At 37.9% G+C, this 22,373-nt stretch overlaps 1 protein-coding gene across 5 annotated transcripts in view; it reads left to right on the top strand.

Annotated features, from left to right (window-relative positions):
- ADGRG6 (adhesion G protein-coupled receptor G6) overlaps window positions 1–22,373 on the top strand; it is a 108,249-nt gene that overhangs the window by 60,844 nt on the left and 25,032 nt on the right. For all 5 annotated transcript variants that reach the window (XM_033056022.2, XM_033056023.2, XM_033056018.2 and 2 more), the window contains exons 6-14: window positions 425–510; window positions 1,900–1,952; window positions 2,033–2,086; window positions 11,505–11,647; window positions 12,346–12,460; window positions 15,477–15,538; window positions 16,896–17,103; window positions 17,472–17,637; window positions 20,837–20,977. In XM_033056022.2, the coding sequence (XP_032911913.1) occupies window positions 425–510; window positions 1,900–1,952; window positions 2,033–2,086; window positions 11,505–11,647; window positions 12,346–12,460; window positions 15,477–15,538; window positions 16,896–17,103; window positions 17,472–17,637; window positions 20,837–20,977 (1,028 nt within the window). The remainder of the gene's footprint in view (window positions 1–424; window positions 511–1,899; window positions 1,953–2,032; window positions 2,087–11,504; window positions 11,648–12,345; window positions 12,461–15,476; window positions 15,539–16,895; window positions 17,104–17,471; window positions 17,638–20,836; window positions 20,978–22,373) is intronic.

Consider the following 22,373-nt stretch of genomic DNA (forward strand, 5'->3'; position numbering starts at 1 on the left):
CAATTCTGGAACATATAGCAATATTATAACAATATACCTAGGAGCAGAATTTATCTGTCTTTACAGACTTCATTAATTATAATGTTTTTTTTAATTTCTGACACTGTCATGATCTTGATTTTACACACCACATTAGAGGCATATGTAAAATACTATTTAGATGTATGTTGACTGTGAGTTTCTATGTCACATTTCAAATGCCTCTGAAAATATGTAGGGGGGGGAGAATTCTTGTCAAAATCAACAGGACTAGTGAGAATGTGCCCAAACCTGCATTTATTTATTTCAGACTTTAAAAGCCTGAGGTGGCCTTGTATCTGGGGTTCAGCACAATTTTTTATATTAATCATTAAGCTGAAGTGTCATTATTAAAAAGCTAAATTTGCTCAGTTTCTAACTTTATAATGCTGTTTTTAACGGACAGGTGGGCTATTCTACAGGATATCTATAGTTGTCTCTAGTTCCAACCCCAACTCGGCGTCGAAAGTACATGATGTCGTTGCAGAATGGGTAAGCTAAATTTTCTTTCCTGTGTGATTACAAATATGAATCTGGCCCATCACTGTTATCAGTTTAAAAAAAAAAATAAAAAAAAAAGAGACTACCAAAAAACTCTTCAGAGATGTTTTCTAAATATATTTCTTTTATTGATTAGTGCAGTAATAAATTTAATAAATTCAGGTCTAGCTGGGGCTCTTCAGCACTATGGCTGAAATTTGGAAAGTCTGCACTATACTAGGTAGCTTCTTAAGAAATGTAGATAGTGGATGAGATTTTAGAAAGTATGGAGAAATCAGAATTGTCCACCAAAAGAGGTACACATCTGAGTTCCAACATCACTATACAAAGGACAAAAACTTTCTGTCCAAGTGCTAATATGGTTTTGAAGCTATATTGTGGCAGGAATCATAGAAACACCAGGCACTGTGGATTTGTGTGAGGCAATAAACTTTTCCAATTTATCCTAACGTTCACTACTTCAAAAGGTTTCTGCCATAGATCAGTTGCTGAGGTTTCTAGTAGTCCTTGGTTTTTCAGCCCGTTTTAGCAGACATCAGCTCCTCTCTGGGTGAGGGATTCTTGAAGTTTTTGCCTCTAAAAGTTCTTCTTATTTTTCTGAATAAAGATATTCTCCATCCTTTTTGACAATTCACATAGTCCCACTCACACAATTCATAAAACCTTTATACCAACTACTTACGTGAAAATATGATGTCATGAAATATGGCAATTATTCTTTATTTTTCATTTAATAAACCTGGCAATTTCAGCTATCAGAAGCTAAGGAATCCATAAACCAGAATATATATATATAGTAATCTACAAAACAGAATTGCAGTCATCCACACCTGCCAAGGTTGTTCCCTTAGCAGCAGTACCCAGGCAAAGTACATGGGTGCCTGAGCCAAAGAAATTAGAAAGGTGTCACTTGGCCCTAGCAGAGTATGCAAAGGTGTCTCTTGGGTGAAAACTGAGCAGCTGTTGAGCACTCAGAATTAAGAGTACGAAGGTCTGAAAAGAAGATCATTGTAAGTTTGAAGATTTTCAGATGAAAATTTAGCCGGTAGCTTTTTCAGTAAATCTATTCTATCCAAAGTGTATCTGAGAATTTAAGATGTGGAAGAGAGGGAGAAAAGGAAAAGGTTAGGATCCTATGCACTCACCTATTCACTCTGTCATGACCTTATACAGATTTCCTTCTGTCCACAAAAAAGCCACATCTCTCACTACCAGTTGTACAACAATCAACTCACTGAAAAGTGAGTGTTTCCTTTGCTTTGCAAAACTGGAGGGGATTTCTCAAGGGGTAGAAGGGTGAAATTCTAACACTGCTTTAAGCAACAAAGAACCCCATTAACATCTCGCCATTCATGTGATCAATGTCTTCCTGTTTTTCAGCTGAACCGTACTTTCCAGAACTGGAATTACACTGTGTATGTGGTCAATATCAGGTAAATTAAGGAGGAAGATATTTATGCTGTGTTCCTTTGGAGAATTAATCCACCCTAATTAATGTCTGTTTCTTTCATAGCATCCACCCTGACTCTATAAGAGAGGGAGCAAGACAAAAAAGAAGTATTAAAAGGTAATATTTTGAAAGACATTTTCTCAATAGAGGCAACAGCTGCTATTGCAAGCAACTTTACAACAGGCTTTATTGTCCATTATTGGATTCATTGCCTATTATTTGACATATGCTGCAAGTCTGTAAATACATGACTGCTGGCAATCTCAGTGTTCTGAATGTTCTTGGAAACTTAATACTGGTTATCATGTTTGTTTTGGTTTAAATCTATTGAGCTTTAAACCCTAACAGATCATTTTCTCAGAGCTCAGGTTTCACCTGTCACAAAACTGAATAGATACATGATAGTTAAGTTGTACAGCACACCCAGCTTTCTTTAGCAACAAGCTTTGGTACACTGATATCTGTCCCCTGTCTCTGCATTTGTTCTCTTGAGCCAGACACTCTTGAGTTAATAGACATCTTACTAGATGGAAAACACTGAGAAATCATGCTAGAATTGAAAGCTAAACGAGTGTGAGTTAAACTATTTACCGTATGCTCTCATTTCCTGACTTCTGCTGGGCTTGGAGACGCTGGAGTTGGAACAACCTCAAAGGCAGCCAGAGAAAGTTAGATGGGTTGCCCCCCCCCTGAAAATCTGGCCTCCACAGGCTTCTTTGAAAGCAGCAGGCTGATTTCTACGGGATGTCTGGGTAGGGAGGAAATCTTAGGACCAAATTAAGGAGAGGAAACCAAAACGTAATTAGTCTTGTGAGGATGGGGCAATAAGTGGGTATGGGATATATCTGTTTGCAGTGTAGGCAGAAGTCCCGTTAAGAAAAGACTTTTAACTGCTGACTCCTGAGAACTGCTGTAGGAGCAACGGTGGGCAGGATGGTCGGGATAGACAGAGAGATCTCTAAAGCCAGGTCTTGGAACTTGTGGCTTATTTCAAAGGGCGTGGGTGAAAGGGCTCTACTTGGAGCTGCCAGCCACAGCTCAGAACAGGGCAGTAAGAGGGTGTGGAGCAAGGGGTAAGAGAAAGAGGTAAGAGCATGGTCAGAGAAAGAGCTCAGAGAGCGAGGTTCCCATTACAATACAATAAATCTTCTTCTGTGTTAAATATTCTGATTTCCACTAACCAATCTAACACAAGATAAAAATCCTATAGCATTTACATACAGCCTATAAGAATCATTACATTACCATACTCTGTTACACTTTAAACCCTAAAAAATACTCTTTGGACCCCTTCTGCCAAGCTAGCAAGGTCTTCTCTTGACCCTTGGACCTGTCTGTAAGCAGAGGGAATTGTTTAATCAAGAAGGGATTACTTTCAGCTGGCCATTCTATTGTTTTCTCGTTATTTAGTAACTAAGGTTTGGTATCTCTAAGATGGCTTTCATTTCAATCTCGCTTGTAGTTTCCATGTTCTCAAAATCTTTTGCCAGGCAGTCATGTTTATAACGTTTTCCCGTTTCATCCTCCCCAACAAACTGCCATGATAATGTCAGTAAAAGTTGGACTTTTTAATATCAGCGATAGCCCAATATTCCCAATTTTCCATCAGGAAGTAGTTAGTGGTGCTTCCAGTTTTCAAGAGTTTGCCTAGACATGAAAAGATCTGTACAAAGTAGTATCTCCTTCCCACACAGCCACAGCAGAAAGACAGCTTTTATAGGCAAAACCTTTCAACTGGGACACTGTAAGCACAGTCTCTGAACAGGCTATTTTGCTGCTTGACCTACATTTACAGTAGGGTGTAGTGATGTGGGTAGGATTTTTTTTCACACTTCTAAATGATATGGTTGTGCCAGCAAGGCTTTTCAAGTGGAGACCACACCTCAGGTCTTACCAACAATCCAAGGCTGCTGAGGAACGTAAAGTTTTCCCCATCCTTATTCCTGTATCTTTTTATGAGTCTAGCAGCTGAGCTCTACACCTGATTTCTTCTTGTCTCACCTTCCCACCATCCTGCCCTCTGGGTTTTTTTCCTTCTGCCTAGTTTACTCAAAAAAAAAAAGGTTGAAAAGGCAGGAACTATTTTAGTAATTTTCCTTTCCCTTCCATTTCCTTTCCATCCCTTTTTGACATACAGTGAATATGCCACTAAATTACTTCTCATAATGTATTACTCTTATGGAGAAGTAATCCCATCTCTATTTCTTTTGTTCATTATATGTTATTTCAGAGGCAATGGAATTACACATTCATAATATGTCATTTTTCAAGGGAGGCCTTGTTAATGAGAAGCTAGTCTTCTTGTGGGCTCCGGTGCGATTTGTATCAAGGTCAAATGGCATTTTTTTCATCATTCTGAATAATTTTATACAAATGCTGGTCATGTCACAGCAAGTTTTAATGCTCTCCAAATAATCAGGAGTGACATGCTGTGAATGTTTTCTTAGAAAACAAAACAAAACAAAAACAACGAGTCAAGACCTTGCTCAACCTAGAAATCCAGATGGGGTAATGCAAGGATAATTTAAAAATTAAGTGAGCTACATGATACATGATTAAGAAAGAATTACACTTTTTGCACACTCTATATGTACATACTAATTATTTTGTGCCTTTTTTCCATATAGCTTTCACATCTTGAATACATTTTCATGCATCATCTACCTCTAACAGAAGAAACATTTGAGAAAAAATGGTTGAAGCATCTTTAGGTCTTAGGTTTTCTGCTTATATATCTATGCTTGTACATGCCTCCCTTCTGAAACCAAAAAAGGATCACCTTCTCAGTGGTCTTGTGTGTTCCTGGGTTTAGTCACCAGTTCCTTACTTCTCTGAGGTTCACACATCTGTTTCTGAATTTTGTGGGGAAGAAATCTGTTGAGTTTCTGAAGATCTATAAAGCAAACCTTTTCTCCTACTGCTTCTGGATAATTGTTGTCAGGATTCTTTGTTAGACTTTCCTTGGATTTTTCCTGGTTAGGATTCTTAGGAAATGCTACAAGATGCTAAAGTAACACTTGAGAGTATAAAAAAATTAACAGTTTGGAGGTTAGAAATTATAAATACCTGATGGAAGTAATGGTAATTCCTGACTGCCTAGGTGATTCCCTGAAATGTTGTGGCTGAATTCTTGTATGTAACTTTCTCACAGTGTGATTTCATGCAGTTACTGTTAATTTAATGTTCCTGTAAATTATTTCTGTGAAATGTTGCCCAAATATTTTCTTATTTCTTCATTTTGAATACTCAAGTATAAGTCTCCTGCAGTCTTAGGCATTCTAGTATTTCCCTTATTTTTAAGTACTTCTTATTCTCTTTAGCTTCATGCTCATCTAAACAGAAAATCACTCCACAGTTAAAATCTAACACAGAAGTATCATGGCCTTAACTTGATCATTTACAGAAGTGAACATATTAGTCTTAACTCTGGAATCACTAAGCCTTATTTCTCTTTTCTGAATTTTCCGCAAGATCATAGCCTTCTTATTTCCAAGGCAGTATAAAAATTCTTAAAATTTTTCTTTGAGAAGGTTTTTTCTCTCTTTTCATGAATTCATATTCTTGTAATTCAGATCACATATTTTTTTGGTTAGTGTTTTATATAGCAGTTAAAAAACCCACAAAAACCAACAAAACAATATCTCCAAGCCTTTTCTATGCATTTTGCTTTGCTCCACCCTTATTTACCACACTGCTTTCTCATCAAGGAACTTCAGCTGTCACTCTGCCCACCTAGTCTTCTTGCATGTGAAAGAGGAGGAATCATTAGAGAGAATGATTCAGAGAAGAAATAGTAGCTGGAAGTGGGAGGTAGGAAGCTGGCTTTTTTTGATGCATTAAAAATAGATGTTTTCCAAAGAAACATTTTAAACTACTGCATTCTGGAGAAGTGCAAAAAAAAATTATTGAAGTGGACTGTTGGTCTTTCATTGCTGTGTTGTATGCATTGTAGAAATCCAAAGTACACCATGCTTATTAAGCCTTTATGTACCCAGTGATGAGAGACAGAATGCCAAGTCCAAAAGTGCATATTATTATCAGCACCCTTAATACTGTGACATCTCTGGGTGACAGCAGCATATAGCAAGCTAATACTTTGGTAGATTATTAACTACTTTAATGGACAGACTTTTATCAAAACTATGTTTGACTTTATGTCAGTGTTCAATTTTTCCTCTGGTTGTACTCTTTCTGCCTCTGAATGAAAGGGCAGCTATTCAAAATAGACAGGAGTTCAGCATGGGCTATGGATATAGCTATTTCTTTGTCCCCATCATTTTTTCACAAACCTTTGAAAGTGAATCCAATTTGTGGATTTTGTCCAAGTGAACCAATTTTGTGGATAAACTTTAAATGCGTTTGTTTCTTTCATTAATTCTTTGCCTTTTATGACTCTGGAGCTTTGTGAAAACTTCCTGTACTGCTTCTGCTGCTTTTCTCAGAAAAGTCTTACTGGTCCTAAGTTTTGTCACATGACTACATAGGGCTGCCTCACAGTAGGGGAATTTGTCCTTAATAAAGAGTTCAGCTCCCTTGCTTCTACTTTCTTCTCTTACTTTGCAAGCAATTTTGAGAATTCAGGCCCCAATTAATTTATGAAGTTTTCTCCGCTTAACATACAGTAAGTTTATGCTTGTTTCAACTTCCACTGCTTAATTGTCACAATTTTGGCCTATTTCCAATATTGGGTGGCTCCTTCTATAGGAAACAATATTAATGTTAGTTCTGTTAAACATCTCATACAAATTAAAAACCACAGTGGTAGCCGTCTGCATGAAAACTGCTATACCTAAACAGAAATCCCTTGTCTTGGGAATGAAAATAGAGAGGAAAGCAGGAAATCAGAATTACCCATGTCTAGTCCTGCTGTTTAGAAGTCTCTGGGAGTTTTGCCACCAGTGTCAGTAAGGCATATCCAGGCTCCTGCATGCTGTGTTCTTGGGTGTTGTTTTGCTTAATGGAAAGTTTAATACACTTGGATAAAATGTTAATTAGATTGTGTAATAGTTTCAGACAAGAGTTAGCAACACTAGAACAGCATAATTTTGCTTTTCTAGTCCTAAATAAAGTATTAGGCTTTTTACATTGTCGTAAATTACTTTGTTATTCTTGTTATAAATTAATACATCTTGATGTCTGTTCTTATTTCAAAAGTTTTCCAGGTTTCTAGCAGTGAGATATTAGGAAGGACTTGGACCTGGCCCACCTCTACTCCCCACACCTTCAACTTCAGTGTTACTGAAGGTGGTAAGGGACAGCTTTTATCAGGGCTGAGAAATATTTTTAAATGCTGCATAACATGTACATTATAGGTAATATTTCTGTTTGAAAAACCAACTAAAAAAGCACCAAGTGAAAATCCTCAGGTTTTTCCACAGTGCCATGCTGGCATCTTGTGTCTGTGACCTGTGAAGAAAGCCTTCATCACAGATGGAAGAATTTGGGATTTCCTTTTGAGTGACTGAAGGGTGATCCCTTCTTAGTCTCCTGCTGAAGCTTCCTGCCCTTTTCCAGCTTCTAATGACTCCCTTTGTCTTTCCACTGACTTTAACTAGATTTTATGTAGATCTGATGTTGTTAGATGCCATTTTTAGAAAAGCAGTCTACTGGGGAATAGGGAATGGGGTTTTTCTTCATTGTTCCAGAACACAGTGCGAGTGTAACCAAAAACTCATTTCAGCAAAGACCAGCTGTTCCATGTGAGGGATTCCAGTCCTTTCTGGTTTGACTCTGCAACGTTCTCTAGTAATGAATAGCCTTCATACCAAATTAGCACATATTATAAGTGCTTTCTGTTGAAAAGCCATAGTTGATTGTATTCCCACACCAGATCTGCAAGGAGGAGCAAGACCCAGAGACAGAAGCCAAGACACAAGGCATGACCATGGTGCTTGCAAAATTGTTCTGTTACAATGGTCATTAACTTATAAGGAAGACTTAGGATGCTTTTATTTTAAGTAGTCCAAAAAGTAGCTGCAATTTTTAGTTTTGTGTCCCGAAGTCTCAGATTTTATATTCTAACATCACCTACTAGGGAAAGGAAACTCTTCATCCTTGACATTTCTTTGAATGTGTCTGTTATGTCAGGTCATACTTCTTTGCTCTCTGTTTTGAACATTTTTATGTATTTCAGTCAAAATCACCTCAAGTAAAAGATTATTCACAACTCAGATGCTTCTTTGGAATGCTTTTAGTTTCTCTCTGCTTATTCCTGTCTTATTCTGTGTGTTTTCCAACATTTTGTCTGCTCTATTGCATCTTCACTGAGTGACTTATGGAACAGTCAGCTCATTTTTGTCTGTCCAGTTAATGTGAAGTAGTTAAAACTTCACAGGTGAAGTTTTAGTAATTGACTGTGGGCCTAGCTGTGCTGGCAGTCTTCAGTTATAGCTACCTATCAACACGTCTTCAGAAACAACATAACCGTGAGATTAGTAAAGAATTTGATGTTGACATTTGAAAACTATTTAAAATATACCAGGGTAATCAGCACCAAAATTCCCAGTGACTTTTAATGGAAATTTAGATTCTGCAAGTATCTTTATAGTCTTTAAATCAAGTTATGCTAACTCTGAGAGAAATTAATTTGATTTGTGAAACAGTGTGGCAGCAAGAGTAATTCAGTGTCAGTTCAGCCTGTCTAGTGCAACAGAAAGGAGAAATGTGCATTGCTAATTACCAGCCGCATCTGTCCAGGTGCGGTTCAGTCTGTGCTGCAGGGTTCCCGTGGTTTGTTAATTCTTCCTTCGGGCTCCTGGCAGGGCGCAGCAGCGAGACCACAGCCCGTGTGTAGGCACACTGTCCTGGAATAGCTCTGAGTCACGCTGCCGGAGAAGAAAGCTGGCTTTGTGGTGCAGGCCATGGCAGCACAGGCTCCACCACCGCCTCCTGTGCCCCTGATGAGGATGCAGCTTCCTAAATTCCTCTCTCTGAGCCAGCTTAGCTCAACAGACCAGGACAAAGTGGGGTAGACACTGGTCTTCCCAAGCTTTCCTGCTTGCTCCAGCTGTCACCACTTCAGTGAAAGAAAAGAGAAATATACTAATCCCTGTTGTGTTTACCTACACGACTGTCCATTTTTTGTATTATATCAAAGGCAGTAATGTTGGCAGAAAAGGTTACTGTAGATGATGTGTAACTTGTAATTCATCACTGCTGTGAGAATATCTGCCTTTATATGTCACACAATAAAAGACTTAAATTTGGATGTGGCAAATCCAGTGACACCAGCAGAGCATGGCAGCATTGCCATTTATTTGAGTGCAGGCCTACTGTTTCCCGAATTGAGAATTTGCTCTTCACTATTATAATGTTTTCTTTCTGGGATCTGAGTGTGACAAAAGTGGAAGGAAGCACTCAACTTCATATTGCGTCAGCTGTCAAGTTGAAAGGTATTTATTTAGTCTAGGAAGCCAGCGTGAGTCATTCTGAAAAGTTTGTGGAAATTGTTTTCATCATATTATGGAGTAGGCTCTTATTATACAGTATACATGACTAGTGCTCTAAGAGTTTCTCTGAAAACAACAGATTGGTTTAAGGGATTATTTTTATCACTTCTTCATAATCAATACTTTTCTCTGTAATTTTTCAACATAACTGCAACCAGTTCTTCCTCATCTATCATTATCCCTTCTATTTTGTTGGCGTTATCCTTCCTTGCAGGTATGGATACTAAATATAATTTTGGTTAGTGGGAATCCTGAAGCAGCTTAGCAGTAGTGGCTGCTCAGAATATCTGTTCTGCAGCCAGAGTGCTGAGGTAGGGAGTGGCATCAGTATATTAAGTTCCCCTCTTCTGAAGTAAAGGGAATAGATGAATGAAGCCAGAATCTTTTAGGAAAGATGGTTAAGTGCCAGGAGACTCTGGGGTTGAAGTACTGGAGGGCCGAAGGAATTGGCAATCCTGTAGGCAATTTCCATACTCCTGCTAAAAATAAATGCCATAATAAATTTGTGCTTGTAACATATCTGAGGTATACAGAAAAGCCTGCTAATGCATATCCACCCTACTGGGACTATTTGCCATACACATGTTAAGCACTCCACAGAGACCAAAGGAATGTTAGGAGGAACTCAGTATCTCTAGGAGCAGGGAAGGAGTGACCTGGCCAGCAATAGCTGGAATTTCTCTGCTAAAGTACATCCACTGGGAAAAGAGAAAGCCAAACCTCCAGGTGGTCGCATTTTAATCTTTCTTCTCCAGCAACATGTTACCAGTTAAATAGCAAGTATGTCAAGAAAATTAAGGACATCTGGAAAGGGCAGATCTGAGCTGTCATCATGGGGATGTCTTTCTGAAAGACTTTTTTAGCTGAAGTCCTGGTCTGTCTAGGAAGGAGTACCTGAAAACCCTACTGGCCCTCTTCAGCACCCCTACAGATATTTTTCTGCTACTCTTCATCCTGTAGACCACTATTTTGCTCACAGTTGCTGTCTTGCACAGGGGGCCACAGGTGAAAGCACCCCTGATTGGCGTGTGCCCTACTCACTGTATGTGTGCTGGCAGTGCCACCACTCCCCAGGCTGCCAGGAACAGCTCACATACTCCAAAGGTCTGTCTTTTTTCAGGCTGATGGGTGTCCAAGGGCAAGGCTAAGTTGAAGACAGCCCAAACCATGTTTGCTTTTTCCTTTTTTCCACATTTTGGTTCCCATGGACATCCAATGTTCCATGCTTTAGTGGCTTACCTCCTACTAGCCAGAGCCAAGCAATGCTCTTGGGTACTGGCATGTTCTCATCTCCAACATTTCCTTTTGTCCCAGGAGGAAATTTCTGTGCCTTCCACTCTGGGCTTATTTCCTGTGTCCTGCTAGAACTGGTTTGCTGTTCATGATTTCCCTTCCAGAAAAGCTATGTTTTTGGACAAGGGTGGGACTGTTTTATTTTGTTCACAGGAAAGAGGCTTGGGCCCTTTGAACTACTTCTTGTGTCCAAGAAAGTAGCAGTGGGCTACAGTACAGAACAACTATTAGTGCTGAAACTTCGATTAGTCATCTGAGGAGCTCAACTTTCCTAATTATGACTAAAAGCTTCAGAAGTATGTCAGGTTGTTTTTCACTCCATAAAAACCTTAAGAGATTTAAATGTTAGGCATCTGTTCTTTGTTAATCTTCTGGTCTTTCTCTGTAGTCAGTGTCGAGGTGGATCCTCTGGAGGATGATTTGTCCCACCCTAACAAGTTTTGTGATGTGGGATGAATCAGCTCTTTAAGTTCCTAAGCCAGTAGCAAACAGATTTTTAAAATTAATTAGGGCCCATTTAGAGCCCACAGGTCTATGGTTTCATCTTCTGAACTCTTCTGAGAACATTTTTTAGCTATTTTTATGAGATGCTTCTTTAAAGGTAACTAGAAGATGAAATTTTCCAACCATATTTTCTTGTCATGGCCCTATATATACAAAAAATATTTATTTACAGATAATGAGAAACACGGTTTTGGTGACACTCATAAAACCAGAGTTTGTCAGGTATTTTTATTTCCATATATTTGGCCTCTACTGTTCTGACTGAAACACTCGGATAATTTTCTTTGCAGTTTTAGTGCTTTGGCTCTTCTAGTTTATAATTCTACCAACAACATCAATTTGGAAGAGGAAGACATCCGACAGAAGCTCATAAGTAATAATCAAACCATGGGAGAGGGATATCAGCTTCATACTGTGGATGTTGATCCAGTGGGTAAGTAGTGTTCGGCTTTGTTACACACCAATTTTTTTTTTCTTTTTGTTCATAAATAAGCATCTTCCCTGTTAAAATCATCACGCATTTTTAAACAGTATGACTATTTCAGATCTTAAATTGTCCCTATAAGCCTTGTTGTTCTACTGATCTCAAAGAGCCATGCTCAAAATATCACTTTTAGCACAAAGAAAGTTGTCCAGGTTACTTTAGTTAGTGTCTTGCTGTCTGGTTCAAAGAGGCTGGGACAGTTCCTTACAGCTCCTCTGGTGGTTTGAGGATGATGAAATGTACTTTACAGACAGAGCTAAAATGAGACATTTTGGACCTCCAAGGCCCCTCATCCCCACTTCTCAGTGGTGTTTGTGTTCCTGACAACAGTTTCCCTAAATCAATCTTCTTTTAACTCTCATCTCTTCCCTAGCTTCTATCAAAGGTTGCCCTTCCTTTGGGAGGGAGGAGGTGGAGGCTACTGGAGTGCAGATGGATGCAGCATGCACGTTCAAGTATTTCCCCTGAGCAGCAGCAGCATGTGTGATCCCTGGTTGTGCACCCCTCTATTGCCACTCCATTGCAAACAATCAAGCATTTCATTTGAAGAGTTTTGTGCTGTAGACTGGTTGATAGCTGAGGACAAAAAATGGAAGATGATTAGGTGAAGAAATTTACTATTAACATGGATATACTCATTTTTACAGAAAAATGTTTAGCTGAAGAAAACCCTCCAAACTACTTCTGGCCAGATACCAGGCCTACTGTGACCAACTTCACATTTTGCCATGGGAGCTCAGTTCAGACTGCATCGAGAACCTGGTAGGTGTTCAAATATCTGAGAAACTGAGTTGTTTCAGATGCAACTTTTGGTTACATATAGTTATTATTTAGTTATATGTAATGGTTACCATTGGCTGGTATTGGATCTCAGGAAGATTTTTTTCTATACTATGAGAAATTAGGTGGTGCAGTAATAGTATTTATTTTATTGATAAGAAAAAAAGACTCATCTACCACTTCTGCAGGGCACAGTGGGGCCCACAGTTAATACGTGTTCAACATGGCTATAAAAATAACATCTTCTTATAGAATGAAACTGTTTTATTCAAGACATAGAATCATAGAATGGGTTTGGGTTGGAAGAGAGCCTGAAGATCATCTAGTTCCAAACCCTCCTGCCATGGGCAGGGACACTTCCCACTAGACCAAGCTGGTCAGAGCCTTGTCCATCCTGGCCTGGAACACTTCCAAGGATGGGGAAAACCTGTGCCAGTGCCACACTACCCTCGAAGTAAAAAAATTCTTCCTGATATCTAACTGAAACCTAATCTCTTTCAGTTTAAAACCATTTGCCATTGTCCTGTCACTACATGCCCTTGTAAAAAGTCCCTGTCCAGATCTCTTGTACCCCACTTTAGGTGCTGGAAGCTCCCCAGAGCCTTCTGTTCTGCAGGATGAACAACTCTCAGCTTCTTTATAGAGGAGGTGTTCCAACCCTCTGATCATTTTTGTGGGCCTCCTTTGGACTTGCTCCAACAAGTCCGCATTTTTCTTACCTTGCAAGCCCCAGAGCAGGATCCAGCTGGTTGCAACCGGGATGTCATCAGCTTTCTGGGCTGCATCTTCCTCCAACATCCTAGAGTCTTTCTCTTCAAGGCTGCTTTCAATCTATTCTCCTCCCAAGCCTCTATTTGTGCTTGAGATTATCCTGACCCACACGCAGGACCTTGCACTTGGCCATGACCTTTACATTACTGTACCCAAAGCTTCACATTTACAACCACTCCACCACTACTATCTGACTTGTGTAAGAATTAGAATGAAATTCTGTGAAGATGAGATGTGCATTTGGTTTAATCCAAAGCACCTCATCTCATTAGGGGAAAAGTAAAGAAATTGTGAAACAAATATTTTGTCAGTAGTTACTCATAATCGAAGATGGGTATGATCTTATGCTTAAAGATTTGAACTTGAGTTTTTAAGGTTTAAGAAATTTTCCCTAATGTAGGAGATTTTTTGCAAACATCTACAAGAGACTTTGTCCATTTCCCATTTGTAAAATGGGAACATTATTACTTCTGCTTATATTATTACCAAAACATTATGGCTCTGACTCCTTTGAGTGCCTTAAACATGGTTATTATGATGCAATATTAATTAATTCCTTCAGTATTTAGGATTATTACTATTAAATGCAATATATTAGTCTTATCCACCCACATTGCATCTGGAACATGTTCTGAGAACACCAGATCTTTTACTTTTTCCAAACAGTATGGCAACATGGATATGAATCAGCTTTGAGTTTCGGTGCCAAACAGGAAAGCAACCCACATTATATTTAAATAACTCACTTCCTCAGCCTCCTAATCTTGTACAAGAGCTGATTCTGACTGACTGAACTTTACTGTAGAGCAAGAAGTGAAGAAATCAAATTGTTTTTAGGTCAGAACCTCGGAATCATTAAAAATTAGTGTCTCTGACCTTTGCTGTCCCAGTATTGCTCATCTTTATTATTAATTTGTGGTCTACACTGTACCATTGATTATGTACAGCACTTCTCATTAAAAGAAAACAATAAATTACTGAGTTCTGCCCTGTGCTGTACCTTCGCTGCCTCTGCCTCCACTAGCTTTTTCCAATATGGAGCACTGGTGGGATTTGTTTGGAGAGAAGAGGAAGCTCTTCTAACAGACTCTTCTAGTCATCTGCATTCCACAGTAGATGATTACCTGTGCTGTTACAATAAAAACAAGCTGAGGAATAATGTTATTTTATCATGTGCTGAGTAAAGGGATACATTTTTCCCATGCCTTTTTCCATGCTGTGACAACATGATTGTCTGCAAAGAAAACTGAGGCAAAAGTGTATTTAGTTTTGGAGCCATTTTTACAGGGTGACAAACATGATTAAGGGATTGGAGCATCTCTCCTATGAGGAAAGGCTCAGGGAACTGAGCTTGTTCAGCCTTGAGAAGAGATGACTGAGGGGATCTCATCAATGTCTATGAGTATCTGAAGGGAGGGTGTCAAGAGGATGGGTCTATTTGGTGGTGCCAAGCAATAGGACAAGGGGCAATGAGCAGAAACTGATGCACAGGAAATTCCACCTGAATGTGAGGAAGAACTTCTTTACTGTGTGGGTTACCAAGCACCAGGATGCCCAGAGAGGCTGTGGAGTCGCCCTCACTGGAGTTGCTCAAGAAGCATCTGGACACAATGCTGTGCCAGGTGCACTAGGATGACCCTGCTGGAGCTAGGAGGTTGAACCAGGTGACCCACTGTGGTCCCTTCCAACCTGACCCATTCATCCTATGATTTTGTATTTTGCTATGGTAAGGCTTTTAAAAAAATTTTAAAAAAGGAATCTTTATATCTGCCCCTTACTTTGGACCTAGATCCAATAGTTACTTGCACTCATTTTCATTGGTGGAATAAATTTATACCTTCATGTGGCTCTTGTGCATGTTCTTATGAGAGGTATTATGTCTTGCTATGGACTAGATTAAAGCCATTTATATCAAGGAGAAATTACAGAGACAGCATCTGACTAGGCCATAATAGGGGCGTAATATTTTATGTCAGTATTTGGGTCTTTCCTGAAACACAAGGCCAGAATTTCCACTGAAAAACTGGGGTTTCTCTCAGCACTATTATTTAATCAGTCGTATACTTTCACTGTCAAGTATATCTATTGTGTTTCACTAGGGCCCATGTTGCTGCAAATATTGGGAATTGGGAAGAGTGGACACTATGACACCTAAAAAAGAATTATCAAATATTTATGTAAGTTTGTTGCAGTATTTCATGTGAATTTTGTCTTTTTTCCTCTTTAGCTATTTGGGTCTGCAGAATTATACATCATACTGGGGTCAACCTGATCTTAGAAATTGCACAGGTGGGTATATTTGTGTTAGTCTTTGGAAGGATATCTCTTCTCTTTATGCTAAGTTCTTTAAAAATCTTTCTTTAAAAATCAAAGCAAAGTAAATAATTAAACTCTAGGGAAGTGCAACCAAGTTCAATTCAGCTCACCCATTTAAAGCTCTGGAAACAAATTACTGAATTAAATCCAGCTCTTCAAGCAATTTAATCAAGAGTAAAGGAAGGTGGTGTCTTACCTCTATTTGATATTCAAGTTAGGACAGATTTTTAAATATTTTGAATGCCTGCCAGGGGAAAGACTCCTGCTCTCATCGCTGGACTTGCAATCAGACAATTTCAGATTTATTCTGTTTCTAAAATAATCCTTTATATCATTCTGGCCATGAAAGAGTGATAAAATAACAAGAAAAACATTTTATGATCCCTTCTTTTAGTGCCAAAGGTAGTGAAGAGAATAATACTGTAGGTGCTCTGAAATACATATGACTTTAGGCTCTTGTTCTGAATTGCTGTCTTGGAGAAACCTCTTTCTCTTTCTTTGTTGATAGACATGTCCTAGGGGCCTGGCTACCTAACCCAGTCAGCTGGGTACTTGCAGTGCGATTATATGAAAAACATCATGCCATGTAGATGAGCATTCTACAGTAAATTTATCAAAACACTGTGTTATGAAAAGCAACCACAGCCAGTTGCAAAATCTTATTTGCAAATTCCATTAAATCTCAAATGTTTTGAAGTTATTAAGGGTTAGTGTTTAAATTAGTTTTCTGTCCAGGTGGCATTGAAATGACAGTTTAACATGTTTTGCCATTGGACATGCTGTCAAACTTTCCAGGAAGATTCTCCTCGTGAAATTTGTTTGTGTGCTGTGCTTGTCAGATTTCTGACAAGAGTAGCATCCTTTGAAAGAACTGAAGCATTTGCAAGGGGGCCAGACTTTCTTCAGAAAGCTTAAGAGAGTGAACACTTCTTCAGTAATAGAGACTTTGGATGCATTTGTTTCACTTCAGGAGTAAAAAATTTTCCCAGTGAAAAAGAAAGGATAGCATAAGGAGGAAAAAGAAGATAACTATGCATTGTATTCCTCTCTTTTTCATTCAATCACCCCTTTCTATAATAGTTGTGATTTGCAAACTCAAATCAAAACAAAGACAAGAAAGACAGCCAATGAGCATAGTATATAATCAGCAGGAACTATATACTTTTTAAAAAATATATAAATTTGACAAAATGATGAATCCCATGTTCATTGCAAGTACCATCAAACACACTCTAGCCTTCAATGGTGATGATAAAAATTTGTTGTTCTGGATTACTTCCCCACAGTAACGCATTATTTTCTCTTTTTGCTTGATTCTGTATGCTCACAGAAAATGCAGCAGATATTGCCAACCAGCTTCTGAATCTCACTGGTGAGGGGCAGCAGCTGACCTCAGACAAAGTAAATGACGTTGTGCAGAAGCTCAAAAAAATTGTGAATGATGAAGAAATTGATGAATCTCTGGGTTCTACCGTGGTGACAATTTTTTCCAATATTCTAGCCAGTTCAGACAGTGTATTGGCAGCCTCATCTTCAGAGTAAGTATTCCTGCATTTGAGAAAAGCTTTTGAGAGCAACTTGCAAGGCTGTAAGGATTCATCCTTCCATGTGTAGACAAACCAGAAAAATCCAAGTCTTCTGATTCATGACACAGCATTGACAAGTATTGTTGTAAAATTATTTCAGGACCATTGATGTACAGTCACAGTTTCTGTCAGTCAAAAGCTTTCGTGTCAAGAGGGATACATAAATTTTCAGTCTAACAATCTCCTTGTGAATACACAGATGAGTGATAGAAACATTGTCAGTAACAAGAGGATCACCTTGTGATTTGAGGAGCATGCAGAACGTAGGTGGGTTTTTTTCTGTATTCAGTTTTTGGAGTAATTTTTATTTCTCTTTTTAGAGCTCTAAAAACTATTGATGCCTTGGCTTTAAAGATCCATTTTGATGGACCATCCATGAGTATTTCAACAAGAAATCTCGCACTTGGAGTGTCTTCTATAAATTCAACTTCATTCAACGGTGGCTCTTTCAGCATCAGTCCACAGAACAATGCGTCTGATTTCCAGGTACAGAACAAGCATGGAATGTGCCTCTGGTTCCTATAAATCCACTTACAACTCCCAACTCTCCCCCTACTTTCTATTTCCTTTTTCCTACAATCATCCAAACAGATAACAGATTAATGTAGTATTTCCTTGGGTGACAGGAAACACAGATAAACTCACATTCCATACAGATAAAAAGTAATTTGGCTTATAAATCCAGAACACACTTGACCCTTTTTTAGTTTTGTGGGGTTTTTTTACTAATGAAGAAGGAAAATAACCTTTAACAATCTGCAGTACTGACCATTGTACAATATCTTATAACTCTTTTGTTGTATTTCAGCTTTAAAATAAGATACCTAGTTATAGGTATCTACATACAGATTTCTGCAGATTCAATCGTTTTTCAACCTTCCAGTAAAATTTAAACATTTAGTGCTAAAAGAAACCTAAATCTAATCCAGTTGTCCCCACATAAGTTGATTGACTTGTACCATTTAGGGTATCTGAGGCAGTTCAAGTCATTCATGCGGAGTTTGAGCAGCCTAGACATTAAAAATAAAACAGAGATCACACAAAATTTAGGAAGGTCTCCAGTGCTACAGTACCCAGGCAGATACTATAGTTGAGATATTTATCATCACCCCAAAAATATTTTTTATTTGCTTTTTTCCCACAAATAGAAAAAAACAGATATCTAAAACTTTGAAATACTGTTTGAGATGCACATGAGCACCTATCGGATTTTCCCGATGTTCTTTTGAAACCAGTAGTGATGAGGTGCCAAAAATTTATAAATTTCACTACATGCCTGTCTGCATCTTAAGGCACCTAAATGCTTTTAAAAATGCAGTGCAATTTAATTTTTTTTCAGTTAAATAGGAAATCTGTGACAGAGATAATGTCATCTCGGTTTCCTGTGTGTTTAACTATTCAAGTACAGTGAGTCGTATTTGGAGAAACACACAGAAAATATTACACAGAAAAAGAAAAAAATCTGCTGTCATTTGGGCCAGAGGAACTAAAACTGAATTCAACAAAATATGACGTTATAAAAATAGTTAAAGACTAATCACTAGAGTATAGATATTGTATGGAAACAAATTAATACCTGCTGCAAATTGGCAACACAACAATCCTAATAAATGTCTGATCATTTTATAAGATACTATATACTGTAAAAATCAAAACAAGAATGAAGACAGAAAAAAGTCTGCTTTATAGAAAAAGTAATAGTAATGTAATAGGCTTTAGGACTTGTGCATATATATAGACTTTGGATCAAGACTCAAATGTTGTTTAAATAGATAAAAATATATTTTATGTACTTGATTTTTCACATATTTATAATCCTTGATATTTTAGCTAAAATTTATTTGAATCAATTTTATTGGAAATTTTTGGTGATTGCAAATCTACTTTTGTTTAGCTCTCATATTAATGAAGCTCAATAGCTGTTGGTGAAGCTGAATAGTTCTTTGTTATCAAAGGAATGTTTCTCCTGCAGATTTCATCCTTTATTTATGGAAAGAGGAAAGGAAAATTCTAAAGCCAGGTTTTGGATGATCACACGTAGAACAGGAATTACCATCTGTGGCTTGAGGACATCCAGGAATTTTCTCGTTCTGGAATCATTTATTACAGTACTGTCTAAATACTCATAAAATCCAAACTGCATCAAATTATTTATAATGTTCCTATTGGAACACAAGCTTCTCCTCAGACTTTCACATTTCCAACTGCTGATTGAGAATTCTTAGCATCCTTCCTTCCAGAAAAGTTGCAGCAGCTGTGGGCACCGTTTATATTTTCCGTGCCTGTCAGAAAGATACTTGATATCCCTGTTGAAGGGAGATTTCCTTGTGAAAGCCCAGGTTTTTCACCGGTGATGTGATGATCTATTCTAGGCTCATCAGGGAACATTAAACTCTTCAAGCTGTATGTCAGAATGTTTCCAGATTTTTTTTAATTCTTTTTTTTTTCTTAAAGTAGATACCAAGCAAATTTATCCATGGCAATTTGGAAAGATTCTATTTCAGTCCCCTGTGTCTTTATGTTTCTTGCCAAACCTTTGACTAAGTTAGGTTTTGGTGATTCATATTATTAAATTGTTCCTGTAATATATCCATGTTTCTTTGGAGAAGCTTGTTTGCCTCTATTTGCAGACATGTCCTGATGGGACATCTTTATCACATACACACTTTCTGTTTACTGTGGCAGAATCAACCACTGAAAACCGGGTTTTGAACTACATTTATCCCTGTCAGGAGATGTCTATGAGCTACTTCTTACTGATTTCCAAGGGTGAATAATCTGTCAATAGCTTATGACTTTTAACTTTCTGTTTGCTAATGGTGGTTTTAGAATTACATAATTGTCCATGAGAAACATAAATACACAACCAGGATGCCTCTGGGGAAGTCAGTAGTGGGAGTTCCCATATCTCACAATAAAATTGTTAAGTGCTTTTATTTCAGAGCCACTGTGAGCTGGCATGCCCCACTTCCTTCAATGGATAGGGTGGCGCAACTTGAGTACGCCATGGTGGGAAAGTGTTCAGTAATAAAATTGCTAATAAAATGCAGGGTTGCATCCTTTTTTATTTCCTACTCGCTTGTTACATTCCTGGGCCACAGAGGGCTTTTAGATTTCTGATACATTGCCAGTGAAGATTAAATTTATATGATGTGGTTTTTATGCTATATAGGACAATAAATATGGAGAACTTACACTAATAATTTTTAAATCTCCTTTTAGTTACAGAGAAACTATAAAAGCTCGTAAGAGAATTATTTCCGATGTGTAGCTCAAGCTAACTAATACAATTTAACAAAGATTCAGAGAATATTTTTTAGTTCTCAATATTGTTTGCTATGAGGAAAAGTATTTTGAATGTTGCTGAAAATGGTTATGACCGACATAATTACCGTCTCATTATTTCCAAATCATCATTATAGCAGTGGAGGAGTTAACTTCTTTGTTGGTTTTATCTAATATCTTTTTGTAGCAGAAGGCTGATCTCATGCTGGAAAAATGGGAAACCTCCCCAGACTTTAAAAATTTTATTTATTGCATCAGCTCTTACATAGACACAGTTTCAGTGTTGATTGGTTCTAGTCCCATATCTAGATATTTCTTTGTAAGAGTATGAACCCAGTTGTGGACAACAGATGGTTTCTTTATTGTTTGAACATGTTCTCCTGTTGTTTTTATTTAACAGATAGATTTTGACAAGGATCAGACAAGTGCCATAGCTTCTGTTGTTCTGCCACCAAGTTTACTGAAGAATTTAAGTCAGGATGAGTTTGAAGTTATATCCAGGGCTCAGTTTACTTTCTTCAATAAAAACGGCCTTTTTCAGGTAAGTGTTAATGTGCTTGAAGTCATTCCAGATAGGGTGAATCAAAGCCAGCTCCTAAAAGTTTCCTGTAGTGTAATCACTTTACAGTATTTCATGAGGTACAGGAATTAAAAGACAGCAGCAAATGTAGGCACTAATGACAGCCTTATGTTCAGAGCAGCAAAACAGTTGAAGTGCCCAAGCTGAGTTGAAGTCAGGTGTTTAACTGCAAATTCCTCTCACGTGTGAAATAAACCTTTTCTCAGGGTGATCTATGGAAACCTGTATCCCAACTGCTTAAAATCAGAGGAAAGCAGCAAAAGACTTTAAAAAAGCCTTTAACTTCTGTTAAAATGCGTTAATAGAAGTCCTTGGTATTCAGTGGAGTCAGGTTCTTTTTTACCAGGAGGGAATTTGGCATATAACACTGCCAAGAGCTCTCCTTTCCTTTTAAGAGCTAGTTAGCAGTCAAATCCAGCTCAGTTGGAAACCCTGGGCTGATGTTTAGCAGCCAGAGAACTCCTGTTCATATATATATACATTAATCTTTCCATACCTGTGCTCTCATAAGCATACCATATTTTAAAAGGAATAAGGATAGCAATATTTATACCTGAAACCTAAACATGCTTAGGTAGATTTGGTATTTTATTTTTTGGGTCTTATAAAATGGTAATTGTAAATAGTGCCAAAAATATTAGGAAGAATTTGCAGTTTGGAAAAAAGAAAACCAAAACCACACTTATTTGGAAAAAAAAAACAACAAAACTGTACTTAATTAAGAAGGAAGCATTGTTTCATGGTGAACTGTAGAATGTGTCTCAGAAGACTTGAGTTTGTTTTCCCATCAGTATTTCAAGTGACCTTTGGCTCTTGTGCATCCGCAGCACTCTGTAGTATTGTATTGTCCCTATATTATCGTTTTTATTGGCAGTGTATCCAGATTCTTCAGATTATCTAGGCAAGAAAATACTCATGACCCACAGTTGCCTTCTGAAATACACCCCAAAGTATTTTTATTTTAAATTGTATTCATTTTAAGCCTGCTTTTGAGAAAAACAGGATGGATATCTTTAATTTAAAAACCCCAGAAGAATATAGATGGAGGCTGGTCATAACGGCATAAAGTCATATGAAATCAGAATGTGTCCCTTAATGGTGCTAGAATGCATTTCTAAGTGGTACTTAATAAGCCATTGAAAAACAAAAACCATAAAAATTGCACCTTAATTTGCAATTAAAATGCCTTTCATTCTTTGTGTGTTCTTCAAACTCTTGGGTGATGTGTTTAACACAATGAACTAAAAATGTGTGATCCTCACATTTTTAGGAAGTCTAAAAATAAAGGAAGTTAAAAAAAACAGGATTAAAATAATGCCTACAAATAAACTGATCCATGTGCCATCTCAAACCAAAT

This window comes from Catharus ustulatus, chromosome 3 (genome assembly GCF_009819885.2).
Source record: "Catharus ustulatus isolate bCatUst1 chromosome 3, bCatUst1.pri.v2, whole genome shotgun sequence".
Lineage (NCBI taxonomy): Eukaryota > Metazoa > Chordata > Aves > Passeriformes > Turdidae > Catharus > Catharus ustulatus.